Consider the following 27,515-nt stretch of genomic DNA (forward strand, 5'->3'; position numbering starts at 1 on the left):
TGTGTACACAGGTATGTATGTATATGTGTGTGCATGCATGTATATTGTGTATGGGTGTGTATGCATGTGTACATATGTGTGTGTGCATACAAATGCATGTATATATGTGGATTGTGAATATGTACATATGTGCGTGTTTATGTGTGTGCACATGTCTATGTGTATATGTGTTTATGTATGTGTATGTGTGTACATGCGTGTATATTTATGCCTATGTGTGTGCATGTATGCAGGTATGTATGGACGCGTGTATATATGTGTATATAGATGCATGTATATAGACATATGTCTATGTGTACATGTGTGCATGTATGTGTGTACTCGCATGTCTGCATATACATGCGTGTGACTCTTACATGATGCACATAAGTCACGTGTGTGTCCCACATGGGAATAGAACCCCCTTGAATTCAAATCCACACATTCTCCTTAAATGTTTCTCCTGATGAGCTAAACAGCTAAACATGATAGATCTCCGTGTGTGTGTGTGTGTGTGTGTGTGTGTGTGTGTGTGTGTGTGTGTGTGTGTGTGTGTGTGTGTGTAAGGCTTGAACTCAGGGCCTGGGCGCTGTCCCTGAGCTCTTTCACTCATCACTCAAGGCTGGCGCTCTACCACTTGAGCCACAGCGCCACTTCTGCTTTTCTGGTGGTTCCTTGGAGATCAGAGTCTCAGGGACTTTCCCGCCCTGGCTGGCCTTGAACCGCGATCCTCAGCTCTCAGCCTCCTGAGCAGCTGGGATGACAGACGGGAGCCGTAGCTGCTACGTGGACACCAGGACAGTTGGTGGTGTGTTGGTTGCTCCCCTGGGAGTTGCTGGTGGCCCCGCCCCCTCCCAGAGCGACTGCTGTCTAAGCCGAGATCGCGCCTCGTGGCTGGTCTCGTTCGGCTCCTCTTCGTCTTTCGGGCCGTGCGGGGCCGCCCGTACCTGGTCGGCTTTGCCGGTGTTGGCGATGCTGTATTTGGACGTCCAGGTGGCCAGCCAGTAGTCGATGGCCACGATCACAGAATGCTTCAGCAGCTTCGAGAAGATCATAAGGCAGAGGAGGAAGAAGCCCCCGGAAGTCAGGTACCACCAGCAGGTCCTCCAGGGCATCTTGGTCCTGCATCGCATGACCGTGGACATGTTGTCATCTTCCTCCTCCTCCTCTTCTTCCTCTACAGACACAGAGAGGGGAGGTCAGCCTTCGGGGGGACACCAGAAATAGAGTTCTTATGATCACACACGCGTATAAAGCTTCACAAGCCGAGCACAGTGACTCCTTCTTGTAATCCCAGACTCTTGGGAGGTGAACAGAAGGAAAAAAAAAAAAGTCAGTTGAAGGCCAGTGCCAAGCTACTCACGCCTGTAATCCCAGCTATGAGGATCGCGGTTCAAAGCCAGCCTGGACAGGAAAGTCCGTGAGACTCTGATCTCCCATGAACCACCAGAAAACTGGAAGTGGTGCTGTGGCTCACGTGGTAGAGCACCAGCCTTGAGCTGAAGAGCTCAGGGACAGCGCCCAGGCCCTGAGTTCAAGTCCCAGGACTTGACCAAACAAAGAGAGAGAGAGAGATTTACCTTCATCCTCGTCCTCCATCTGAGCCTTGCCCTCTCTTGAATACATGGCCCTGCGTAGAGATTTCCTCTCCAGCGTGGTCTGGTCAGCCTCCATGTCCTGCAGTGGAAAGATGTCCGTCAAGCAAGGACCTGATCTCCCCACGGATGACTTCTACAGACCCCTGGGAGCCACTTCTGGTTTCCGGGGGGCTCCTTGGAGATCAAAGCCTCACGCACTTTCCTATCGGCCTCCAACCGCGATCCTCACATCTCAGCCTCCTGAGTAGCTGAGATGACAGGCGGGAGCCACCCGTCCGTCCCTGGCTTACATAGATTGTTTCCTGTCAGCCTTCAGGGCTGTCACTCAGTACGGAGACCCAGAATTGGAGACCCAGAATTGGAGTCCCAGGAGTTGGAGTCCCAGAAGTGCCTTAGGTCCAGAGGGAATTTCACAGGGGGGACAGAGCCCGCCCTGGAGACTTCTATCCCTGCTTGTTTTATGGCTATTTTTCGCTCCGTTCAGGAGGTCTGATTCCTCTACCATGTTTGTAAATACCTTCCTTTAAAAATGCATATGGCGGCTCACGCCGGTCATCACAGCTAACTCAAGAGGCTGAGAGCTGAGGATCATGGTTCGAATCCAGCCCGGGGCAGGAAAGTCCATGAGACTCTGATCTCCAATGATCCACCAAAAGAAAGCCAGAAGTGGCGCTGTGGCTCCAGTGGTTGAGCACCAGCCTCGAGTAAAAGCAGCTCAGGGACAGCGCCCAGGCCCTGAGTTCAAGCCCCAGGACCAGCACACCAAAAAAAGGTAGAAAGAAATCTTATTAGAGCCAACTTTCTGAAGTATAAATGCTCGCAGTAAGCCCCGGGCAGGTTCAATGTCTGACGTTGTGTTGAGGTTTGGGTTTGGGTTGAGGATGAAGTAAACACCGTTTCATTTATCCAACAAATATTTACTAATCCAGGTCAGGGTTGCTCAGGGGACAGGGGTCCGGGACCCGCCATCCTCTTCCATTACGTTTGCTTAATAGAATTATAGAGAAGCCAGTTGTTGGTCAAATACAAGTCTGGTGGCTCACGCCTGTAATCCGAACAACTCAGGAGGCTGAGCTCTGAGCAGCGCGAGCTACAGCCAGCCCAAGAAGACAAACCCAAGGGAGTCTTACCCCCAGTTCACCACCAACAAAGCCCAAACTGGAGGTGTGGTGGTTCAAGGGGTCAAGCACCAGCCAATCAAGAGCATGTTGGCCCTGAGTTCAAATCCCAGCGCGCGCACACACACACACACACACACACAGTATCACAGGCTAACGCAGCTTGTTCATGGATGACAGGTAATGATACTATTAGGTTAGACTCTGGGGAGGAAAACTCTACACTATCCAGCTGGGCGTCGAACACTTTCAAAGGCGAAAGAAACCATTGCGAGAATTCTACAGCACTGGCCGGACTCTCAGAGCCAAACGCCCGCCTTTTCTAGCTCTTTCTTGAGAGACAGGGAGAAGAAGGGGGGGAAGAGAGGGAGGGAGAGAGAAGGAGAGAAGAAGAAAGGAGAGAAAGGGAGGAGAGAGAGGGGGAGAGAAGAGAGAGGGAGAGAGGGAGGGAGGGAGAGAAGAAGAGGGAGAGGAAGAGGGAGAGAGGGAGGGAGAGAGGGAGGGAGGGAGGGAGAAGGAGAGAGAAAAGGAGAAAGGAGAAAGGAGAGAAAGGAAGGAGAGAGAGGGGGAGAGAAGAGAGAGGGAGAGAGGGAGGGAGGGAGAGAAGAGGGAGAGGGAGAGAAGAGAGAGGGAGAGGGGAAGAGGGAGGGAGGAGAGAGAAAAGGAGGGAAGGAGAAAGGAGAGGAAGGGAGGAGAGAGAGAGGGAGAGGAGAGGGAGGGACAGAGAGAGAAGGAGGGAGGGAGAAGGAGAGAGAAAAGGAGAGAAGGAGAAAGGAGAGAAAGGAAGGAGAGAGAGGGGGAGAGGAGAGAGAGGGAGAGAGGGAAGGAGGGAGGAGAGAGAAAAGGAGGGAAGGAGGAAGGAGAGGAAGGAAGCAGAGAGAGGGGGAGAGGAGAAGGAGGGAGAGAAGAGAGGGACAGGGAGGGAGGGAGGGAGAGAGAAAAGGAGGGAAGGAGGAAGAAGAGAGAGGGAGGGAGAGGGAGAGGGAGGGAGGGAAAAATGAAGGGAGGGAGAGGAGAAAGAGAGGGAGAGAAGAGAGGGAGAGGGAAAGAGGGAGGGAGGAGAGAGAGAAGGAGGGAAGGAGAAAGGAGAGAAAGGGAGGAGAGGGGGGGAGAGGAGAGGAGGAGAGAAGAGAGGAGAAAGGAGGGAGAGAAGAGGGAGGGAAAGAGGGAGGGAAGAGAGAGAAAAGGAGGGAAGGAGAAAGGAGAGGAAGGGAGGAGAGAGAGAAGGAGGGAAGGAGGAAGGAGAGAAAGGTCAAAACTAGCTGAAACCAAATCCTGCCGCTGAGCACGCGCGTGTGCATTCACATCCTTATCACACGCGTGTGCATTCACATCCTTATCACACGTGTGTGCATTCACATCCTTACCCCCTTCCAGATGCAGACTTGAGGCAATTATGGCCGAGCTCACGCCCGATCGTGGTTTATAGCTAACACCTGTGCACACACGCGTGTCTGCAGCACTCACGACCAGACGCCATCACAGATCACACACGCCGTCCCTGAGCCCTTTCACTCATGGCCGGCGCTCTACCGCTTGAACCACGGCGCCCCTCCCGGCTTTTTTCTGCCTGTGGGGTGCCGAGGACTCGAACCCGGGGCCTCTCGCCCCGAGCCTCGCGCCCACCTTCTCCAGCTCCTGATCCTGGCGGTTCATGAGCGTTTTCCAGTGCTCATACAGCTCTACATCTTTGGTCTGGATGTCCTTCAGCGTCCCCTCCCGCAGCACGCTGCCGTCCTTCATGGCGATGATCTGCGGGGGGGGGGGGTGAAGGTCATCGGGAAGGTCATGCCCAGAGCAGTGCGCCTGCAGGGACCACGCAGCCCGAGCCTCACCCAGTCCGCATGCGTCAGATACTGCAGCTTGTGCGTCACCAGCACCAGGGTCCGCTTGTCATCTTGGAGAAACTTCAGGATCCCTTCCTGCATCAGGTGGTCGCTCAGGTGGATATCCAGGGCCGAGAACGGGTCATCCTGCGGTCAGAGTAAAACCACCCTGTCCGTGTTCCCTCCTGTATACTATTCCACTCCTCCAAGAGCCCCGGATGAACGCAACAGAGACACCCAAGGAAAAGCACAGCGGGGAAGCCAACCGTCTCACCAAGAACACGATGTTGGTGTTTTGATAGAGAGCTCTCGCCACGCAGATCCGCTGCCTTTGACCCCCGCTCAGGTTGATCCCCTGGGAGAGAAACATCGAGAAGACCCCTCCACGTTGCTCCCCATTCGTGACCTCAACGAAAGAATGCTCCCACGACTTGTCGTTGATTGATTAAACGGTGGCAATAGTTGGAAGAGAACTGAGGGGCTCCCGCCTGTCATCCCAGCTACCCAGGAGGCTGAGATCTGAAAGATCACCAGTTCGAAGCCAGCCTGGGCAGGAAAATCCATGAGACTCTGATCGCCAAGGAACCACCAGAAAACCAGAAGTGGCGCTGTGGTTCAAGTGGTAGAGCGCCAGCTTGGAGCAAAAGAGCTCAGGGACAGCGCCCAGGCCCTGAGTTCAAGTCCCAGAACCAGCAAGTTTAATGGCTCCAGGAGCAGGCCCGCCCTACACTGGTACCCTTCCCGAGCCGCCCGCCGTCAGGAGGCCCGCGGGCTTTGCAGGCAAACCACGAGGTCATTTCATGGGGTTTGCGCGATTGCTGTGTGCCATCATCCATCTCGCTCACCCTCTCTCCGATTTCAGTCTGATCACCAAACGGTAACAGATCGATATCCGGCTGAAGAGAGCAGGCGTCGGTGACCGCTTTGTACCTTCGGGCAAACACACACACACACACAAACATGGCGAGGTATTTGGGGTTCCCTGGGGTTTTGGTCTTTGTGGTTTTTTTTTTAATCTACCGGTCCCGGGTCTTGAACTCAGGGCCTGTGTGTGTGTGTGTGTGTGTGTGTGTGTGTGTGTGTGTGTGTGTGTGTGCGTTCAAGGCTGGCGCTTTACCACTCGAGCCCCACGACGTCAGGCTTTGGGGAGGTGGTTCGTTGGAGAGCAGTCTCACAGATTTGTTTTCCTGCCCAGGCTGGCCTTGAACCTCGATCCTCTGATCTCAGCCTCCCTGAGTCGCTGGGATGGCAGGCGGGAGCCACCGGCGCCCGGCTCTCAGAATCTTTCTCTCATAGTCTCTTTCTATTTCTCTCTCTCTCCATCTCTGCCTCTCTTTGTCTCTCTGTCTCTGTTCCTCTTTCTGTCTGTCTCTTTCTACCTTTGTGTCTGTCTGTCTCTATCTCTCTGTGTCTGTCTATCTCTCTCTGTTTCTCTCTTTCTCTCTCCCTGTGTTCCTCTGTCTCTGTATCTTTCCATCTGTTTCTCTCTCTTTTCTGTTCTACTTTCTGTCTCTGTTTCTTTCTCTCTATCTCTGTCTCTACCATTATCTCTGTCCCTGTGTGTTCTTCTCTCTGTCTCTGTCTCTGTCTGTCTGTCTGTCTCTCTCGCTCTCTGCCTTTGTGTCTGTGTCTCTACCTCCTCTCTGTCTTTATCTCTCTCTGTTTCTCCATCTTCATTTCTCTCTCCTTTGTCTCATTCTTTCTTTCTTTGTCTGCCTCAGTTTCTCTCTCAAGCTCCCCTTCTCTCCCTCCCTCCTTATACATATGCACACACACACGCCCATGCACACTCACACACGCACACACACAAGCTGACTCAGAGGCCTTGATTCGGCAGGATGGAAACAGAGTGCAGAGAGAGAGGAGGAAATCTCAGGCGGAAACCAAGGATTAAATGGACGCCTGTCATCCCAGCGACTCAGGAGGCTGAGATCTGAGGATCACGGTTCGAAGCCAGCCCAGGCTTTGAGTTCAAGTCCTAAGACTGGCACCAAAAAAAAAAAAAAAAAGAAGAGGGGTAGGGAATTTACCTCTGTCTGTTGAAAGGGCTCCCAAAGGTAATGTTTTCTTCCACGGTGGCATTTAATAACCAAGGCTTTTGAGCGGCGTAAGCCACAGAATACCTGCTCCTGCTGGGAAGGGAAAAGGAAACACTGGAGTTATGCAAAGGTCTTGTGGTCTGTGTGTGCGATTTACTACAATTAAGGAAAAAGAAAGGTTGGCGAGGTATCTCAGACACAGAAGTGGGAAAACTTCGAAAAGAGAAAAGTTTAAGAGCGATCAGCTCGATTCAGAAATGACTCAATATTGAGGCTTCCTAAATGAAAGAGGTTGGAATTACACCAACATGTCCTAGAAAAGTTGGATTCTGTTATCCTGATGAAGTGCTTCTAGGTTTAAACCACTCATTGAAATTTTCTTTTCCAAAATGAGAAAAGAAACTAAAATAATTTAAAAGCCGACTCATAATTCATTCTCTCGAGAAGCCAGGTATTTTGTCCTATATTACAAAGCACTTTAAAGCCCAGCACTGGTGGCTCCCGCCTGTCATCCCAGCTGAGATCTGAGGATCGAGGTTCAAAGCCAGGCTGGCCAGGAAAGTCTATGTGACTCTGATCTCCAAGGAACCACCCAAAAGCTGGAAGTGGAGCTGTGGCTCAAGTGGTAGAGCGCTAGCCCCAAGCAAAAAAGTTCAGGGACAGCGCCCAGGCTCTGAGTTCAAAGCCAGCACAAAACAAAAATTAAATAAAAAACCTACTTTAATGAACTGTTGATATTGTTCATAAACCTTTGAATGGATGCTGTATTTATAGCCTGCGTCTGTGGCTTCGTTAACACATTTCAAATGATCAATGTGCAAAACACATATAGGTAACCTAGCCATAGAAATATTTCAAAACAAAGAATAAGAGACTGGACACCATCTCCGGTTAACCAGCAAAAAGCTGGACTGGAGGCTTGGTCAACGAAGTAGAGCGCCAGCCGTGAGCACCACGGAGGACTTAAACTAGCCCACACACCAATAATAATAATAATAATAATAATAATAATAAACATTTTTTAAAAGGCATCTTGAGAAGAGTCCGACTCCACCGGGAAATTATACATTTGAGCTCCATTTTGGAAATCATAGCGAAATCGTTTAATATTCCAAGACCATAAGAATAATGTCTTCCCCATCCCTCCTCCCCTTCTTTTTCTTTGGGGGGGGGAGGGGAGCTGGGAGTTTAATTTGCAAGAATTAGGAACATGTAGGGGTGTAGGAGAGGAAGAAGATGATGAGCCTGGGGTTTGGGGAGGGGAGGGGAAGGGACAGGTCAGGGTCAAAGTCAGAATTCCGGGATCCGTTAGTGATCTAGGATGACCGTTAACCGAGAGGATGATGGTTAAAGGAAACATTAGAAATGCTCAGGAATCTTCTGGAAACATTCTCTGGTTCAGAGGCTCTGGGGAAGACAAGAGAATGTCCATCCACTCCCTGGTACGCTTTAAGATAAATTACGAATAAGTCTGCACACAAAGAAGCGGTGAAACCCAAACTTTGATTTGTCCGCCTCCTTCAACCTTTGGATTCACAAGAGTTTTTGGTGGCTTCTTTTTTCTTGGTCGGTCGTGGGGCTCGAACTCAGGGCCTGGGCGCTGTCCCTGAGCTCCTTCACTCAAGGCTGGCGCTCTACCACGTGAGCCACAGCGCCATGTCTGGTTTGCTGGTGGTTCCTGGGAGCTCAGAGTCTCACGGACACGACTCGTGGAGAAGATTATTATTTTAATGTTAATGAAATGGACCTGATGAGCCATTTCATTTGGAAAATGAATCCTGTTGGCAGACTGCCAAGGTTGGAGAATCACGGCGGCTTGTGAGTAACTGGCCAAGACGTTTTAATAAGCAACTATACACAGGGATGCACAGGATGGCTGGCGAATCAGGGATTAAAGATGAAGGAAAAAGGGGGTTATTCTTATTAAAGTCAAGTTAAGACGAAATGATAAGGAATAATAATAGTAATAATAATACCTTCTGTTTCCTTCAAGAGAAGACTCAGATTCATTTACACTGCAAGTATGGGCAAACAGCATTCATTAATGATGAAGCAATAAATGTAGAAGGAAAGGTGTATGTTACGAGGCGAGAGATGAACACATCAACAATACGCATGAACGAATACGCAAATGGGCAGGTGCTAATGGCTCCAACGACTCACAAAGAAGACGGAGCCAGACCTTTGTACGTGACGGTTGTCTCCCTTCCCTGTATTTCCAATCCCTCCTTGTCTTCACCATTTGCCCTGTGTCTGCTTACATGGCTACTTGGCTACCCTGGGAAGAAGTATTTGGGGGTGTCTATAAGACATCTCTAGGTCCCCACCAAGCCTGGAAGAAAGGCAGACTCCAGGAATAAATCCAACCACCGCCGTCAGAGTCCCATGAGGTATTTGGGTGGATCTGTGGGGTTCTTCGGGTGGTTCTAAGTGTCCCCAGAAATCAGACTCCCTCGCTGCATCTGGTTATTTCCTACATGATGGGGTTATTGCTGGTGGGAAGATCAATGGTTGGTTTCACTGATTGATTCTGGTGTTGCGAATTCACATTGGACCCCAGCCACCCTGGAAGTTCATTTAGCCACGGCAACATAAACTAAATTCAATATATGTTTAGATAGTAAATCAATATTTATGGAGTATATATCCATATAGCTATATTTGCACGTAGACCTGTTTATAGAGTAACCATAATATGTAAATTATATAAATATATAATTATATGTCATTTTACATACCGTTTATAACAGTCTATACCATCATATTGTATATATAATAACCTATAGTAGCATATAGTATAATATATAATACATATAAGATATACCACGATATAATATGATATATTGTCTATCTAAGCGCAAGACTCCTAAACGCTTCTAATGTAGATCTAACTGGCACCCAAGGGGAAATATATTCCCTTTGCCCTGGGAGGCTTTATGTAAGATGTGGGGGGTGGGGGGCCCTGGCCTTTGCTCTCTAGTATTCGTTAGGATTGAAATGCCAGCAGGTGACTTCAATCGTGTTCTGGCGTCTCTGAGATTGAGGAGGAGGAGCAGGGGAAATGGATGGTGTCGTTCATAGCTTGGCCATGCAGGTGAAAATGTCCACTGCTCATGGGATCACGCTGGTGAGACTATGAAAGATTGCTGGGCTTAGTGGCTCCCGCCTGTCATCCCAGCTACGCGGGAGGCTGAGACCTGAGGATCGCGGTTCAAAGCCGGCCCAGGGAGTTAAGTCTGTGAGACTCTCATCTCCAACGAACCCCTAGAAAACCGCAAGTGGAGCTGTGGTTCAGAGTGGGAGAGCACCAGCCTTGAGCAAAAACAGCTCAGGGACCGCACCCAGGCCCTGAGTTCAAGCCCCACGACCCACACAAAGTAAAACAGAATAAAACAAAATGGGCCGCCATTGACCTCTCTCTATAAATAAGTCTTGGCTCACATCCTGAGAGATGCCTGGAACAGCAGATAGAATTACTGGCCGTGGGGATAAAATTGGAAATTGTTGAGCCAGGCTCTCCAACGTGGGCAAAACCAAGATTTAGGCCAAAGTGCATGCTGGGAGGTGATTCCTCAGGTTTCTAATAACCAGCTCTTTGGTTTTACCACCAAGTATGTCTCCACACATGGCCAACGATGTCCTGGGGAGGCAAGACATTAATCTGATGTCTTATGAACACGATCGGCATGTACTGGGTGAATACAGATGAGTTCCCCTTCCTCTTTCTGACTCGATTTGTTATTATGATGATGTTGTCATTACTACAGTTCGCTTTAAAAATTCACACACCACAACCCTGATATTTAGAAAGAGCATCACACGAGAGGATTTCCTATTTCACCCCCTTCCGATTAAACAGCCTACTACGCTGGCCTATGCTTCTAGATTCTTCCAGTGTCTCCTTCCTTCAAGTGGGAAGAGAAACATGGTAAGGATTTCCCCATCGATTGCTCCATATTTCCTCGTCTATCCACCAACATTCTGCACTTGAGCCTTACAAATACTGCTAGCTCTCGAGCTAAAAGAAGTTAATAATAGGTTTACTCTCTATGAAATACCATTAATTTTCTCAAAGACATTTATGACCCATTTACTCATTCACATCTCATCTTACTTCACGCATCTTCGTTGAGGTTACCACAAACGCCCATCCATGAATTGTTTGATCATTTTCATGCACGGCATTTAAGACTTCCCTTCACTTTTTGACGTCTGTGCTGATTTATTCCTTCCTTTGGAAGACCATCAGATGCACAGCAGAGCATCTGACCAATGAAATGCAAATATACTTACTTATTCCACTGAACTCTACCCTCCAAAGTCTGCATCTCCCCGAGAATGGCTAGAAGAAGAGAGGACTTCCCACAGCCGACCTGGCCTACGATCATCGTGAGCTGACCTACGGAAACAAAACAGGGCAACCACACGTTGAGAAAGAAGTTTCTAGAAAAATCAAAGGAGAATGCACTTCAACCCAGGTTGCTGGTTGGCTTGTGACTCGGGAGGCTGAGATCTGAGGATCACAGTTTGAAGCCAACTCCAGGCAGAAAAAATCCACGAGACTCTTATCTCCAATACACCAGCAAAAAGCCAGAAGTGGTGCTGTGGCTCAAGCGGTAGAGCGCCAGCCTTGAGCTGAAGAGCTGAGGGACAGCGCCCAGGCCCAGAGTTCAAGTCCCACAACCAACAAAAAAATAATTAACAATTCCCTCTCCCCCCCTCAAAAAAACCCCCGCCATTTAAGCCACTCTTACCGGTTGGAATTCGAATGTCTATGTTGGATAATGTAGGGATACTGCTACCCCAGGAGAAAAACCCATTGGTGACCTGGAAAATAAGAATGCCAAAGTGAAAAACGAGATATCGCTCTCTCCTCTCTCTCTAACTGTCTCTGAGCTTCTTTGGCTCAAGGCTGGTGCTCTACCACTTGAGCCACAGCGCCACTTCCAGCTTTTTCTGTGTCTGTGGCACTGAGGAATCGAACCCAGGGCTTCCTGCATTGCTAGGCGAGCACTCTACCACTGAGCCACCTGCCCAGCCCCAGATAAATTCCATGTCACAGCTGCTTTATGGCCTCAGTGACACACAGCAAATAACGCACGTGCAGGGGTTTTCTGATTGGTGGCAAGAGGTGTAGAAAAGTCCTTTGAACTCCTGGATCCCTTACCCAAGGAAGTGTTGCTTCTTGGAAAACGACAGAACCATCATAAACATTTTCCAAAGAAATCCCTACCTTCCTTCTTTGTCTCCCTTACTAGACAAGGCCAAGGGAACAACAGAATCTACCAGAAATCATCAAGATGACTTTTAACAGCTGAGGGAGGCCCCGTAATGAATGAATTTCTGGAATGGAGTCGACTTACCACCACGTTTGGTAATGTCGGAAGGAGTCCAGGTGAGCAGAAAATAAACACAGACACATGAAGCAATACCTGTTTTAAATATCAACACGCATCACCAGGGCCGGGCGCCGGTGGCTCCCGCCTGTCATCCCAGCTACTCAGGAGGCTGAGATCTGAGCATCACAGTTTGAGGCCAGCCCCGGGCAGAGAAATCTGAGAGACTCGTATCTCCAGTTCATCAGCAAAAAGCTGGACGTAGAGCTGTGGCTCAAGTAGCAGAGCACCCGTCTTGCATGAAAAAGCCAAGCAAGGGTGTGAGGTCTTGAGTTCAAGCTCTACTTACAGCAAACACACACATACACACACACACACACACACACACACACACGGGTCACAAGTAATTCAGTATTTTTCTTTGTGTGTGTGCAGGTCCTGGGGCTTAAACTCAGGGCCTGGGCTCTGTCCCTGAGATTTTTTTTTTTGCACACGGCTACTAGTGTTCTACAGCTCTACTTTTGACTATTTGGTAGTTCGCTGGAGATAAGAGTCTCACGGAAAGCCAGGCACTGGTGGCTCACGCCTGTCATCCCAGCTACTCAGGGGGCTGAGCTAAGATGATCACAGTTCAAAGCCAGCCTGGGCAGAAGAGTCTATGAGACTTTCAGCTCCAATAAACTATTCAGAAAAGGTTGGGAGTGTCACTGTAGCTAGAACTTTCTAGCCTTGAGCAAAGGTCAGGGACAGCACCTAGGCCCTGAGTTCAAGTCCCAGGACTTGCAAAAAAAAAAAAGTCTCATGGACTTTTCCTACCTGGGCTGGCTTTGAACCTCGATCCTCAGATCTCAGCCTCCTGAGTAGCTGGGATCACAGGAGACAGGCACCGTCTCAATGATCGATCAACGGAGTCCTAGAGATCTTATTCTAGAATATGTCAGAGAGTCAAGTTCTTGGCTTACCGTGGCTAGACAGGGACCGATCCCCTGCTCAGAGTCTCAAGTATTCATCTGATCGATTCACAAGCCATGGACACCTGAACCAAGTAGCCCCTCATTTGCCCCTGAGCACCCCATTAGCTAGCGGCCTGTCATAAACCACACACTCCTGCCGTCTTTACCCGGATTCTTCAATCCTGTCATCCCAGCTACTCAGGAGGCTGAGATCTGAGGATCACAGTTCAAAACCAGCCCGGGACAGACAGCAAAGTCCGTGAGATTCTTCTCTCCCATGAACCACCAAAGTGGAACTGTTGGCTCCAAGTGGTAGATTGCTGTAGCCTTGAGCAAAAAGGAATCTCAGGGACGGCACCCAGGCCCTGAGTTCAAGCCCCAGCACTGGACACACACACACACACAAGACCAAACACTTGATACCACTGCCAGAAATACAGCAGCTCTTCACTGGCCACCAATGCCTGTCTACCCCCTTCCTGAATCCAGCCTGACCCAATTCCAAACCTGCCGACATTCCAACCACTCCAGGCCTCCATTCTCCATGAGGGAAAGTGGTCTCCCCCCCCCCCCATACGCTTCCTACCTGTCACCTGTCACTTAACTCCAGCAGCTTAAACCACGGCCCTGCCCTTTCTGTCCCGGAAACACGTTGATCTCGCCGTCTCCTGACTGTTTGCTGGTGTCCCCCTGAAGTCCTCTTGCCCAGACATGTATGCGTTGACATGCGCGATACTGTCCCCAAACGTCACTAAGAAGCGTCTCTCTTCTAGAAGCTTTTCACAGACATCAATGGCTTCCTCTCTGAACTGCGGCTGCTCTGAATCACGTTTTCTCTCTCTCTGTCTCTCTCTGGTGCTTAGACTCTTGTTGGGGATTGTCTACTGTCTACTAGCTGTGCAATCATAATTTTATCCTAGCATGCATGCCGTAGGCTAACTCTGCACAAATGAAGATGGCCCACGGCCTTACTTAGGTGATATCATCGATGGTAAAGCACCAATCCCACCGCTCATGGGTGGGCATTCGATGCTCGGTGGAAACCGTCCCTTCTTCTTTTCCGACCTAGCACCAAATCGGGAGGTTGTACTATGTCTTCCTGGTTGTTTTCTAAAACGTGGTGGTGGTGGTTTTTATTTGTTTGTCTTGGTCCGTTGTGGGACTTGAACTCGGGGCCTGGGCGCTGTCCCTGAGCTCTTTCGCTCAAGGCTGGCGCTCCACCGCTTGAGCCACAGCGCCGCTTCAGGTTTTCTGGTGGCTCGTGGGAGATCAGAGTCTCAAAGACCCACCTGCCAGGGCTGGCTTTGAACCGCGATCCTCAACATCTGAGCCTCCTGAGTCGCTGGGATGCCAGGCGGGAGCCGCAGAGCCGGGCTCATGGTTACATGTTTAAAGCACTCCAGCGGATACCAAAGTGAAGAATCATGAGCGTGTCTCCCTGGAACTCTCTGGCCTCGCTTCCCCCCACCCTCAGAGCATCTACACTGAAGTTTTATGGCCACCTCGGGTGATGAACAATGACTCAAAGAGACAGAGCCATTGCTCCAAAGTCTCATCTCAAAGTAACGGTCAAGCAACAAGAGCATTCACTGACTCCCTGCAAGGGTAAGCTTGCTGCAGTGGCAGATGCAGACATGTCTTTTCCCTCCCTCCCTTTCTTTCTCTCCCTCCCTCCTCTCTCTCTCTCTCTCAGGGTAGCTACAATAAGTAGGTTTCTGAACAGCTGAGTCTCCAGGATGCGGATGGTCCAGGGTACAGAGGATCAGGCCTGCTCTTGGATCTGCGCTGCATCCTGCTCAACGCTGATTGGTCCCCGTCTTCCTGGGCCTTGTCCCGTACCTTCAGCGCTAGGTCTGGATAAGTGTTAGGTAGCACAGGTCGCCTGTTCTACTTCAGCTTCACGCCAGAGCCCAAAGGCCAAATCCCCAAACCATCACTAACTAATTCATTTCTCTTGAAAAGATGTAGATTGTAAACCAAGCACCGATGGCTCCCGCCTGTCATCCCAGCTACTCAGGAGGCTGAGATCTGAGGATCGCAGTTCAAAGCCAGCCCGGGCAGGAAATGTCCATGAGACTCTGATCTCCCAGGAACCACCAGAAAACTGGAAGTGGCGCTGTGGTTCAAGTGGTAGAGCACCAGCCTTGAGCTGAAGAGCTCAGGGACAGCGCCCAGGCCCTGAGTTCAAGCCCCAGGACCGGCACACACACACACACACACACACACACACACACACACACACACACACACACACACGACTCTCATTTCTTAGCTCTGTAATATCAGTGTTTGCCTATGAATCCGTTCATGCAAGAGTTTGAGAGGACACAGTAGCATCTCACACAAACGCAGAGGGAAACAGCCCGTGGTTATTTCTGAAGCACAGAGAAGCAGAACTGAGAAATCATACACCCCGCAGCGTGTTTTTAACTACAAACCACAGCCGCCATCAGACACAGACAGAGGACACCCTCACCAGATGCCCGGCCCCAAACCAGTACCGCCTGTGCTCTATTGGTACAGGAATCCAGGAAATGAAATGACCTTTATGGCAACATCTTCCGTTTCTACTGAACGTAGGCGCCGCGACTCACAGCTGTCCAGGTGATACCTTCCCGGCTGCTTCCTGTTGATCGTTTTCGGTTGCTACATTCCAATGGGAAAAGAAAAAACACAGGTTGAAGCTATTCGGGGGAAAAAGGAAGGTTTTACTGACCTTCACATTACTACTTCACTCAAATCCCGGGGAATTTCTGGGGGAAGGAAGGAATGTGCCAGATAAAAGTCACACACACAAGGTGAGGAATTATTGGGTTTTTTTTTTTTGGTCTTGAGAGAGATGGGTGAATTCTATCTCAGCATGGAAAGTTCTAGATCCTCATGGCTCACTCTCATGATCCTAGCTGCTCAGGAGGCTGAGATCTGAGGATCGAGGTTCAAAGCCAGCCCAGGCAGGAAATGCCTGTGAGACTCTTGTCTCCAATGAACCACCAGAAAACCTTAAGTGGAGCTGTGGCTCACGTGGTAGAGCACCAGCCTTGAGTGAAAGAGCTGAGGGACAGCGCCCAGGCCCTGAGTTCAAGCCTCATGACTGACAAAAAATAAGTATGGGTTTTCCCAATGGTCCTATGAAAGGTGAACTGGAATTTATAACACGGCTCATTTGGGGGAAAATCATCATCTTTCTAACTTCACATAGAATGTGGATGTTACTTTTAAAGAATTCCTTCAGTACTTTTCTTTTTTGGGGGGGGGGTCCAGTCGTGGGGCCTGAACTCTGGGCCTGGGCGCTGTCCCTCAGCTCTTCAGCTCAAGGCTAGCGCTCTACCACTTGAGCCACAGCGCCACTTCCGGATTTTTTCTTTTTGCTTATGTGGTGCTGAGGAATCGAACCCAGGGCCTCAGGCATGCAAGGCAAGCGCTCTACCACTGAGCCACCTTCCCAGCCCCCCTTCAGTACTTTTCTTTCAGCGACATTCCCCGTCTCCCTCTAGACTCTGATATCATGGAGTCTCCTTCATTCTAATGTCATTTGATGTCCAATGACTGGGACAGTTAACTGTGTCGTGACCATTTCTCTTCTTAGGTGGTGTGTGTTACATAATCACCGAGTTCAACACCAATCCTCGATGTACTAGGATAGGATCTCTCTCTGTAAACATATATATATAAATGCATATATATATATATATATACACATATATGTGGACATGGACATACATGTTTGTGTATACACAACTATGCACACCTATATGTATATATAAAACATATACACATGCACGTACATACATATACATATACACACATACATTTATATACACACATAATATATACAGACATATTTACACACATATAAAACGACATTCAAATGTGTATGTATACACACATTTATACTCACGCATGTACGTGTGCATATGCGATATGTGTGTATAGATATCGATAGAGATATTGATAGAGATATAGATATCTTTGAGCCTTCTTCCTCATTGCTACACTCTGAACTTGAAGTTCTCATCACCTGGGTGTCAAACATAGATGCTCAGGGCTTGGGGGTGTAGCTCAGCACGTGCGTAGCAGGATGGAACCCTGGATTCTATGTCCAGCCCCGCACCCAAAATAATTGCTCCTTGAATCACACAGCCCTCTGACCTCTCTCTCCCCGCAGCCTGTGGACAGCCTGGGAGGGCTGAGCGTTGAGATCTACCTGGATAGACATGTCCATGAGACCCCATCTCAACCAATGGGCCAGGTATGGTAGTGTGTATGTGCCATCTCAGCTAGATGAAATGCACAGGGAGCGCGGGCAGGCGCTGTGGCTAGCTCTGGGCTCACGCACAAGGCCCTGCCCGACAAAGGACAAACGCAGAAAAGACTGGGAGTATGGTTCAAGGGGTCGAACACCTGTCTTCCTACCTCCAATACCCTGAGTTCCGATTGCTTTGAACTGTTTGTTGTTGTTGTTGTTGTGTTGGGGGGGTACTGAAGATGGGACCCATGATGTTGGATCTGCTGGGCAACGGCTTTGCCAACTGAGCTACAGCCCAGCCCCGTGGTTGGATGATCTTTGTGCAAGTGTGTGTCTGTCTGTCTGTCTGTGAGGGTGTGCATGCACACGCCTGGCGATCCTCTTCCCTAGAGATTTAAACTCCAAGGCTTCTGCTTTCTTCCAGTGGCCGCCCGATGCCCGCCCCCCGTCTCTGCCCCCCGCACCCCGTCTCTGCCCCCCGCACCCCGTCTCTGCCCCCGCACCCCCCGCAGGGCCAAGCGCTCACCACGCCCGTGTGCTTCTTGCAGGACTCAAACGGCAGCGCGCCCTCCCCGGCTCTCCAGCTGTGGCCGCTGATCTCGTCGCTCAGCAGGAACTCGCTCAGCTTCTGCACACTGCGGAGGTCAAGCAGCACACGCGCACACACGTGCGCACACACACAGGTCAGCTCGGATCACACACCAGCCCGCCCGCCCAGCCCGCCCGCCCGCGCTCAGCCGGGGCCGGGGAGCGGGGAGGCCCGCAGGCCCCCCGTGGCCAGGCCTGCAGCACCCTGCAGACCCACAGCAGGGCACCCCACGGCCAGCACCCCGCGGCCAGCACCCCACGGCCAGCACCCCGTGGCCAGCCCGTGGCCAGCCCGTGGCCAGCACCCCACGGCCAGCCCCCCGTGGCCAGCAGCCGTGGCCAGCACCCCGTGGCCAGCCCGTGGCCAGCCTGTGGCCAGCACCCCATGGCCAGCCCGTGGCCAGCCCGTGGCCAGCAGCCGTCCTGTGCAGGGCTCTGGCCTTGCACTTCCCTTCCACTCCTCGTTAAAGGCAGTGGAGTGAGGACAAACCCGAAACGCAGCCGGCAGCCAGCATGGTGACAATGACACATGCACAAGATGCTGACACAGGACAGATCTACTATAGAGCTCATAGATCCTATAATAAATACATAAGATGCCATAGATATCTCATACAATATAGAACACGGTATGGTGCATAACAGATACTATATATAATTGGTATATAATGTATAATATGTAATATATACTATATATGATATATAATATATATACCTATTATATATGTGCTATAGTATATGCTATATATACTATGTAATATATAATATATACACAAAATTATATACAATATAGGTATGTATACTATAGTATATACTGTATAGTATATACCATATATATACTATGTAGTATATATACTATATAGTATATACTATGTACTATACTATATAGTATGTTCTATACTATATAGTATATAGATATAGCATGTTCTATACTATATAGTATGTATACTGTATATACTAGTATATATACTGTATAGTTTACTATATATATACAGTATATACAGTATATACTATATAGTATATATAGTATATATAGTATATAGTATATATACTATACTATATAGTATATATAGTATACTATATATTTTATATAGTATAGAACATACTATATCTATAGTATATTGTATATATATACTATATCTACATAATAATAGTATATACCATTTCTATATAAGTATTATATAATATATACTATGGTATAGGGTATATCTATAGTATACATAGTATATATAGCATATATGCTATATGGTGTATATATGGTATGTATAGTATATATACTATATATCGTATATACTATAGTATATAATACATATTATATCAATATAATTACATAGATATAGTACATATCTATATGTAAATACATACTCTCTATAAAGATATAGAGTATATAATATACAGTATATATCAGATATAGTATATAATAGATATATAAATATATAGATATATAATATATAGATATAGATGCAGACAAAAATATTAATGGGATATTGACTTAGGGAGATGATATAGACATAAACATGACTATCATACAGATAAAAATGTATGCATGCATATAAATGGAACATAGAGTTAGCAATAGACAGATGATAGAGACAGATGATGGAGAGCAGCCGGGCACCGTGGCTCACGCCTGTCATCCCAGCTGCTCAGGAGGCTGAGATCTGAGGATCACAGTTCAAAGCCAGCCCGGGCAGGAAAGTCTGTGAGACTCTGATCTCCAATGAACCACTAGAAAACCGGGAGTGGAGCTGTGGTTCAAGTGGTAGAGCGCTCACTTTGAGTGAAAGAGCTCAGGGACAGCGCCCAGGCCCTGAGTTCAAGCCCCAGGACTGGCACAATAAAATGGAATAAAAGATTTGCCTTCTCTGAAGTGTGCACTAGTCAACCCCTAACATTCATTTTAGAGAGATAAGCTTTTAGAAGTCAATCCTACTTGGTCCGTGGCTTTGGCACTCGGGAACTGTTCCCTTTATAAACAGATCGGCCCGTGATCAAACCAGTAAATCCCTAAATCTAAAACAGGGGTGTTGCTCATCCAGAACCACTCAGGGAATGAGCTCCTTTTAAGCATCCTAGAATTCAGGGCAGCGGGATTACAAACTATGAATGGGGGTGAGGGAGCCCCCAAAAAAAACTTAACACAACCATCTTTGGATTGCTTTGACTGTTTGCTTTCCCCCAGCTCAGCCGGTCGAAGTGCTTTTGGCGCTGCAGGATTTCTGGATTTCCCCGAGCCCGGCTGCCGAGGCAGAATTCTGATTGCACCCAGCAGCCATGAAAGGAAGAGAGCTGTGAAATGCGGGGGGGTTGGGGGGTGTGGAGGGAGAGAGATGAAAATAAACACACCCCAAAATAGCCAAGGCCGGGTCACGGATCTCGGTTTGAAGTGTCTCCCTCGGGCCAGAGCGCTGCCTTATTTGGAAGCAGGAGCTTCCACGGACCGCCTGTAATCTCGACAGAGGGACGACACTATGTCAGCGGAATTGGGGGTGGCTGAGCTAGAGGATTCGAGTTCTTCAAACCCCCAGCAGCTCCCAAAGATGACAAACGACCTAACTGCGAAAAGACCTTGATTCATAGGAGGACAATTTACAGTCATCTGAGTGTGTGTGTGTGTGTGTGTGTGTGTGTGTGTGTGTGTGTGTGTGTGTGTGTGTGTGTGTGTGTGTGTGTGTGTGTGTGTGTGTGTGTGTGTGTACCAGGACCGAGGCTTGAACTCCTGGATCCTCAGGAATGGCTTTCTTCACGCAAGGCTGGCGCTCTACCACTTGAGCCACACCTCCACTCCTGACTTTTTTCCCCCCTGGTTCATGGGAGATAAAATCGCCCGAGCTCTCCTGCCTAGGCTGGCTTTGAACTGCGATCCTCAGATCTCCACCTCCTGAATCATGATGATAGGCGTGAGCCACTGGCGCCCGGCTTCATCTGAATGGCATCTGGTTTTGAGCTACTTGCTAGTGGGTGTAAGCCGTTGCCTGAGCCTCAAACAAACAACACATGCTGCTTTTTCTCAGCCTGTAAACACGGGGGGACTTGGGGGAATTGTCTCATTGTCAAAGTCGGAGGCAAGATGCCATACACTGCTTGTCTACCTAAGGTCTCCAATCACCAGTAGTGATTTTTGTTGCTGTTGCTGTTTTGCTGGTCCTGGGATTTGAACTCAGGGCCCGGGCGCTGTCCCTGAGTCTCTCTGTGCTACAGGTGAGCGCGCTACCGCTTGAGCCACAGCGCCACTTCTGGTTTTCTGGTGGTTCCCTGGAGATGAGAGTCTTATGGACTTTTTCTGCCCGGGCTGGCCTCGCACTGCGATCCTCACGCCTCAGCCTCCTGAGCAGCTGGGACGACAGGCGTGATCACCGGTGCCCGGTTTCATGGTTATTTCAGAAGAACCATTTTGTACCCAGGAGCCAGCACAGCAGAAGTTGAGCATGAGAACTCTGGGGCGGGGGCTCAGGGCCTTTTCCCCTTGCTCCAGCTTCCCCGGGGGTGGGGGGTGGAGCTCACGGGTGTTTCTAGAATCGCTCAGCCAGGAAGCCTGGCTGGGCCGGGACTTACCTGACAATGGCTTTCACGGCGAACCTGACGACGGTGGAGAGCAGGAAGAGCGGGGTCACCAGGATGTGGAAGAGGCAGAGTGAGGCAAAGGCCTCGGCCGGCTGCAGGTTGTTGCCGCTGGTGTACGCGTGCGTCACGAACGTCTGGGCGAGAGGAAGAGCCCTCAGAGAGAGCAGAGGGCCGCGATGTCCCCAGAGCCCTCAGAGAGAGCAGCCGCGATGTCCCCAGACCCCTCAGAGGGAGCAGCAGGGTCGCCATGTCCCCAAGGCCAGGTGTGGTTCACAAAGGGGCTAGGAGGTCTTAGTAGGGCTTGGAAGGTCACAGTGGGTTTGTGACATCATCATGTTCCATGACGTCACAGTGGCAGTGTGATGTCACAGTGGGTTGGTGATGTCACAATGGGTTTGTGACATCACAGTGGATTGGTGATGTCACAATGGGTTGGTGATGTCACAGTGTGTTTGTGACGTCACCGTGGGTTAGTGATGTCACCGTGGATCTGTGATGTCACCGTGGGTTGGTGATGTCACCATGGATTTGTGATGTCACCGTGGGTTGGTGATATCACCATGGGGCCGTGATGACACCGTGGGTTTGTGATGTCACAATGGGTTTGTGATGTCACCGTGGTTTGGTGATGTCACAATGGGTTTGTGATGTCACAGTGGGTTTATGACGTCACGTGTGTTGGTGATGTCACTGTGGGTTTGTGATGTCACAGTGGGTTTGTGATGTCACCGTGGGTTGGTAATGGCACAATGGGTTGGTGATGTCACCATGGGTTGGTGACGTCACCGTGGGTTGGTGACGTCACCGTGGGTTGGTGACGTCACCGTGGGTTGGTGACGTCACCGTGGGTTGGTGATGTCACCGTGGGTTGGTGATGTCTCAGCAGCAAGCGAGATCTCAATTTCCATCACAATGGGCACGTGAGTTCACAAAGGGACTGTGAAGACTCCATTGCACCGACAGGAGGAAAACGCAGCCTTGCTTCCACCTCTCCAGCCAAAGAACGCCTGGCGTGGGTCTCCATCCCCGCTAGGAGTTGTGGGTTTGGGGGGGGCTCCAGGGACAGCGGGCTGGCACATGAGGGAAGGAATCCCGGCTCTTCCCAAACAAACCAATGTGTAACGTGTTTGAAGTGCAGCCGGGCACCGTGGCTCCCGCCTGTCATCCCAGCTGCTCAGGAGGCTGAGATCTGAGGATCACAGTTCAAAGCCAGCCCGGGCAGGAAAGTCTGTGAGACTCTCATCTCTAATGACCCACCAGAAAACCACAAGTGGCGCTGTGGCTCAAGTGGTAAAGCACTCACCTTGAGCTGAAGAGCTGAGGGACAGCGCCCAGGCCCTGAGTTCAAGACCCACAACTGACCAAAAAAAAAAAAAAGACAAAAGAAAAGCGAGTGGTAGAGAGATGAAATGATTATATATCACTCCCCACACATATCTGTGCATAAACCTGGTGTGTGTGTGTGTGTGTGTGTGTGTGTGTGTGTGTGTGTGCACACCAGCACAGCCAAGGCCACTTGCTCTTGCTTGGCTTTTCCTGCTCAAGGCTGGTGCTCTACCACTCGAGCCACACCCACGTTTGACTTTTTGCTGGATCATGGGAGATCAGAGCCGCACGGGACGTTTCCCTACTCAGGCTGGCTCTGAACCTTGGCTCCTCAGCTCTCAGCCTCCTGAGTCGCTGGGATGACAGGTGGGAGCCACCGGCGCCCGGCGATCCATCATTTTTTGATCATGGACAAACGCAACAAGAAGAAAGACAAAAAAAATGACTTACAGCAAGGACGGCTGCAATGGGAATGGCGGCGTTCATGAAGACTGTGGAGAGAAATCCAACACGTGAGTGGGGGGATTTCAATTACTCATCCATTCATGTGTTCATTTCCTCAAAGGTCCAGTATAGTAAGGAACATTTTGGCATCCACAGACAGTTGCTCAGGCTGTCTGGCATGTTATAAACTTTCCACGCTAATCTTAAGCGGACACATTTAGCTTTCTTCTTCTTCTTTTTAAAATGTAATTGTATTTTTTTTTCTCCTTTTAGGGACCAAGGTTTAAATTCAGACACGCGCACTTGCTTAGTTAGGCTTGGTGCTCTACCACTCCATCCGTACCACCAGACAGGCATTTGGCTGGTTATTTGGGAGGTGGATTCTGTGTGTATGTGTTTTGAGTTCATCTCCATGAGCAGCATTTTCTACGGCCATATGCACATCGCTCTTGGGCCAGCGATTGAATGTTTTTACTATTCACAAATGGTCTTGTATTATGAGATTGGGTTTGGGGAAGGAATCTGTTGCCTGGAAAGAAAAAAGTCACATGGAAAAGGGAAGTTCACTGGAGCAAGCAGAGGGAGTACATGGGTTTCAAAGACTCCAACAGACGCTGTTCCCTGCCACGGAGCGCGTATCCTGCGCCCTTTGGACATTTTCCCCAGTGATTTTCCCAACTTCCCAATGCTCTGTGTTTCCCATTCCTCCCATCCCATCGCTGTTTTATTCCCCACCCCTTTTATTCCCCCCACCTCCACTTTTCTCCCTGCATCTGAGGGTCCCCTGTGTCTATTACCTAACAGGAAACAATTCCACAGGTGAGACCCCTTCATTTTCATGGCTGCCCAGAGTAAAACCAAACACAGCTCAAAGGCTGGGTGTCGATGGCTTATGTCTGTAACTCTGGCCTCTAGCCTCCAACCTCCATCTCAGCCTCTTGGGTAGCTTAAGACTGCACCGCCACCTACTAGAAACTTTTTTGGGGGAGGTCAGTCGTGGGGCTTGAACTCAGGGCCTGGGTGCTATCCCTGAGCTCTTCAGCTCAAGGTGAGCGCTCTACCACTTGAGCCACAGCGCCACTTCGGGTTTTCTGGTGGTTTACTGGAGATAGGAGTCTCATGGACTTTCCTGCCTGGGCTGGCTTTGAACCTCGATCCTCAGATCTCAGCCTCCTGAGGAGTTGGGATGACAGGCATGAGCCACCAGCGCCCAGCTGAAACTTTTTTTTAAATGGAAGAACTGCATATATTTGTTTTCATATTATAACAACAGAAATCAGGAAACATTATCCTTCAGGGAGGCAAAGGAAAAGAATTTAATCTCTATTCCCCAAAGGATCTACAGTTAATGTAAATATAAATATTATTTTTATACTATTGTATTATAAATTATATGGCTATAATTATTAAGTATCGTTAAAATTTGTAATATCTTTAAAAATTAAAATTAGATATAGATGTCGATATAGATATTGAGCTAAATGTGGATTTTATAATAGTAATGTATATAAGTACTGGTATAAATTAATTTAAATATATGGAAATAAGGTTATTCTGCACATGTAAAGCCGTAAGAACTGGACAGCTCCCGAAGTTCACACATTCCAGCAGTGATATCCATTTTTTACTTATAGATCTTGCAGTTATTAAGAATACTTCCATGCTGTCACCAGTGGCTCACGCCTGTAATCCATCCACTCAGGAGGCTGAGATCCCAGAATCATGGTTCAAAGTCAGCCTAGGCAGGAAGTTCCTTGAGATTCCTATCTCCAATGAACCCCCAAAAAGCCAACATGGAGCTGCGGCTCAAGTGGTAGAGCGCCAACCTTGAGCGCAAACGCTCAGATACAGCACCCAGGCCCTGAGTTCAAACTCCAGCACTGGCCAAAAACCAAAAATCTTATTCAGATTTCTCATTCAGAAATAGAAGTCACTATCATTTGATGAACAGGACACACACAAACGGAACAAGGAAAAGTCATATTTTCAGCTAACGTGCTAGTGTTTGGGCAGCCGCAAAGACAAAAAGCCAAGTTGCTTGGTAGTTCTGCTTACACCTTAGAATTTCAGGGACCAAGTCACCCCACACCTCCCCCCAAAAAAGAAAGAACCGGCACTCAACCACTTGAACCATGCCTCCAGCGTGCCTTTTGGCTGGTGAGCGGGAGAAAAGCGTCTCCCAGACCTTCCTGCCTACATTGGCTTGGAACTTGACCTCAGCTTCTGAGTGGCTCAGATTACAGGCGTGAGCTACCGGGGTCTGGTTCAACCGTAGCTGCGTTTTGAAGCCACAAAATACGGTCACTCCGTAACAGCAATGGAACACCCCGGGAGGGTTTTCTGCACTGATTATGCGTTCTCTGTCCTAGCTGGGTCGGGTTCAAAAGTGGCCCAGAAGATGGAGATGCCCGGGGTGGGGCCCTGGGCCTGTTCTAGGGTTTGTGTCCAATCTCATCAGCCACACGTGGCTTTACCACAGGCCTCGCAAAGCCCTGGATGGGTTTGTGCGGGGACCACGCACCGTGTGCGCGTGTGGATCCCTCTCCGTGGTCCCCGTGACTTACTGGACAGAGACGTGTACAGCGCGAAGGTTTTCAGGCTAGACAGTTCCTTCAGACGCGTCTCCTCCACGCTTCTGCAGAAAATGTGTTCCCACGCGTACAGCTTCAGCAGCTTGATGCCTTTCAAGATCTCGTTGGTCTTCTTCAGTCTTTCCGTGGAATAATCCTGTCCGTATACAAGGGTGCACTATGATCCACGCCACAAGGCCACCACAGAGACCACGGGGCCACCCACGGGACAGGAGGAAGGGGAAAGAGTCATGACACGGCTCTGTTCCACCCCGAAGGAGACCGTCCTGGAAAAATGGCTCCAACAGCACAGAGGTGGTACCCGGCCCAAGATGGCTCCCGCCTGGCAGCCCAGCTACTCAGGAGGCTGAGATCTGAGGATCGTGGTTCAAAGCCAGCCCGAGAGACTCGGATCTCCAATGAACCACCAAAAAAAAAAGCCAGAGGTAGAGCTGTGGCTCAAAAGTGGTAGGAATGAAAAATCAACCAGGCCCTGAGTTCAAGTCCCAGGACTGGCACAAAAACATAAATATATATATACACATTTATATTTATTTATATAAATAAGTATACAGAACTACGTAAATATATAAATAAAAACATGCATACCCAAACAAGTCAAGTTTGGCTAGATTTCCCAAGGACAGTGTCCCCACGCTTGCTACTTACAAGAGTGCTTTTCTGAGCCTCTGCCAGCTTTGTGGCAATGAAGTACTGAATGGGAGCAAGAAGGACAATTACAGCCGCTCCAACCAGGGCGCTGGATCCAAGCAGGTTGTAGAGCAAAATCACCCCCATGATGATCTAGAAAGGAAACATATATGGCGGAGAAAAATCCGCAGGGTTGGGTGAGCTGGTGTTCAAAAGGAGGTAGCATTTCTCCTCCTAAGCAGATTGCATTTCATTTGGAAGCCAACTGTTGATACCACCGTCATGGGAGCTGTATGACCAGTTCCTAACCGATCGATTGCACAAAGTTACCAAGTAGCCCCACGATGCTTTGGGATCTTATAAGGTGACGGTGAGTTCTAAAAAGAACCTTCTGGAAAAACATTGTCACCCTCCATAGATTTGACCCTCCACAAACTAAGAAAGAGTCATGCGTAGAGAATTTCACTGTTGGCAAACACAGAGAAATTGAACCTCTGTTGGAACCCGAGCAGTGAAATTTGAAATCCTGCTTCGCTAATCGACGCCATCTTGTTCCTGAGTTTTTTTGGTTTCTTGACAACCAAAGTATCCTCCTTTGGCCTCCTGTGAATATCTAGAGACCTGTATAATTGATCATGTCCCGGTGTATTTTTTTCTAAATCATTCAGGGTGTTTACTTGTAGATTGATAGACATATTTTACTTACCACAAGTAAGGGGAAAAACCACACAGCCTATGTTTCTTTAAGTCTGGATTACTCCACTTCCTTACAAATGGGTGTTATTCTTTCTGATGGAAGCATAGAATTCCATCGGGCTTATCTACCACATTTTCTTGATCCATTCATCCACAAGGGTTGTCTGATCTGATTCCATATCTTGGCTATGGTAATCAATACTGCAATGAACATGGTTGTGCTGGTGGCTTTAGTGCAGCCTGGTTTGTGGTCATTTGAATAAATGCCCAGCAGTGGGACTGCTGGGTCCTAGGGGAGCTCTATATGGAGTCTTTTGAGGAACCTCCATACTGCTTTCCAGAGGGGTTGAACAAGTTGAGACTCCCACCCACAGGGCCAAAGAGTTCCCTTTTGGCCACCTCCCCACCAGCATCTGTTATTGTTATTCTAACTAGGGTGAGGTGGAATCTCAATGTGGTTTTGATTTGTGTTTCTTTTATGGCCAGCGACGTTGAGCATTTTTTCCTGTGTCTCTTGGCCATGCTTACTTCTTCCTCTGAGAAGTCTCTCTTTGAGTCTTTAGCCGATTACTTAATTGGAC

The 27,515-nt window shown here is 49.0% G+C and overlaps 1 protein-coding gene across 15 annotated transcripts in view; it reads right to left on the minus strand.

Annotated features, from left to right (window-relative positions):
• Window positions 1-27,515, minus strand: part of Abcc9 (ATP binding cassette subfamily C member 9) — a 70,497-nt gene that overhangs the window by 24,063 nt on the left and 18,919 nt on the right. For 5 of the 15 annotated variants that reach the window (XR_011369723.1, XM_070011626.1, XM_070011623.1 and 2 more), the window contains exons 10-26: window positions 26,257-26,391; window positions 25,582-25,744; window positions 23,024-23,064; window positions 21,239-21,381; window positions 17,622-17,730; window positions 15,394-15,495; window positions 11,924-11,992; window positions 11,315-11,387; window positions 10,854-10,959; window positions 8,537-8,575; window positions 6,552-6,653; window positions 5,367-5,451; window positions 4,796-4,876; window positions 4,531-4,668; window positions 4,322-4,447; window positions 1,560-1,656; window positions 927-1,156 (exon numbers count right to left, since the gene is read on the minus strand). Coding sequence is in view for 14 of the 15 variants with exons in the window: in XM_070011626.1 (XP_069867727.1) it covers window positions 927-1,156; window positions 1,560-1,656; window positions 4,322-4,447; window positions 4,531-4,668; window positions 4,796-4,876; window positions 5,367-5,451; window positions 6,552-6,653; window positions 8,537-8,575; window positions 10,854-10,959; window positions 11,315-11,387; window positions 11,924-11,992; window positions 15,394-15,495; window positions 17,622-17,730; window positions 21,239-21,381; window positions 23,024-23,064; window positions 25,582-25,744; window positions 26,257-26,391 (1,839 nt within the window). In the remaining variant the exon portion in view is untranslated. The remainder of the gene's footprint in view (window positions 1-926; window positions 1,157-1,559; window positions 1,657-4,321; window positions 4,448-4,530; window positions 4,669-4,795; window positions 4,877-5,366; window positions 5,452-6,551; window positions 6,654-8,536; window positions 8,576-10,853; window positions 10,960-11,314; window positions 11,388-11,923; window positions 11,993-15,393; window positions 15,496-17,621; window positions 17,731-21,238; window positions 21,382-23,023; window positions 23,065-25,581; window positions 25,745-26,256; window positions 26,392-27,515) is intronic. The other 10 variants (XM_070011635.1, XM_070011628.1, XM_070011636.1 and 7 more) reach the window with 5 other exon arrangements.

The sequence above is a fragment of the Dipodomys merriami genome, unplaced genomic scaffold (assembly GCF_024711535.1).
Source record: "Dipodomys merriami isolate MVZ:Mamm:240054 unplaced genomic scaffold, mDipMer1.0.p SCAF_84, whole genome shotgun sequence".
In the NCBI taxonomy this organism is placed as follows: domain Eukaryota; kingdom Metazoa; phylum Chordata; class Mammalia; order Rodentia; family Heteromyidae; genus Dipodomys; species Dipodomys merriami.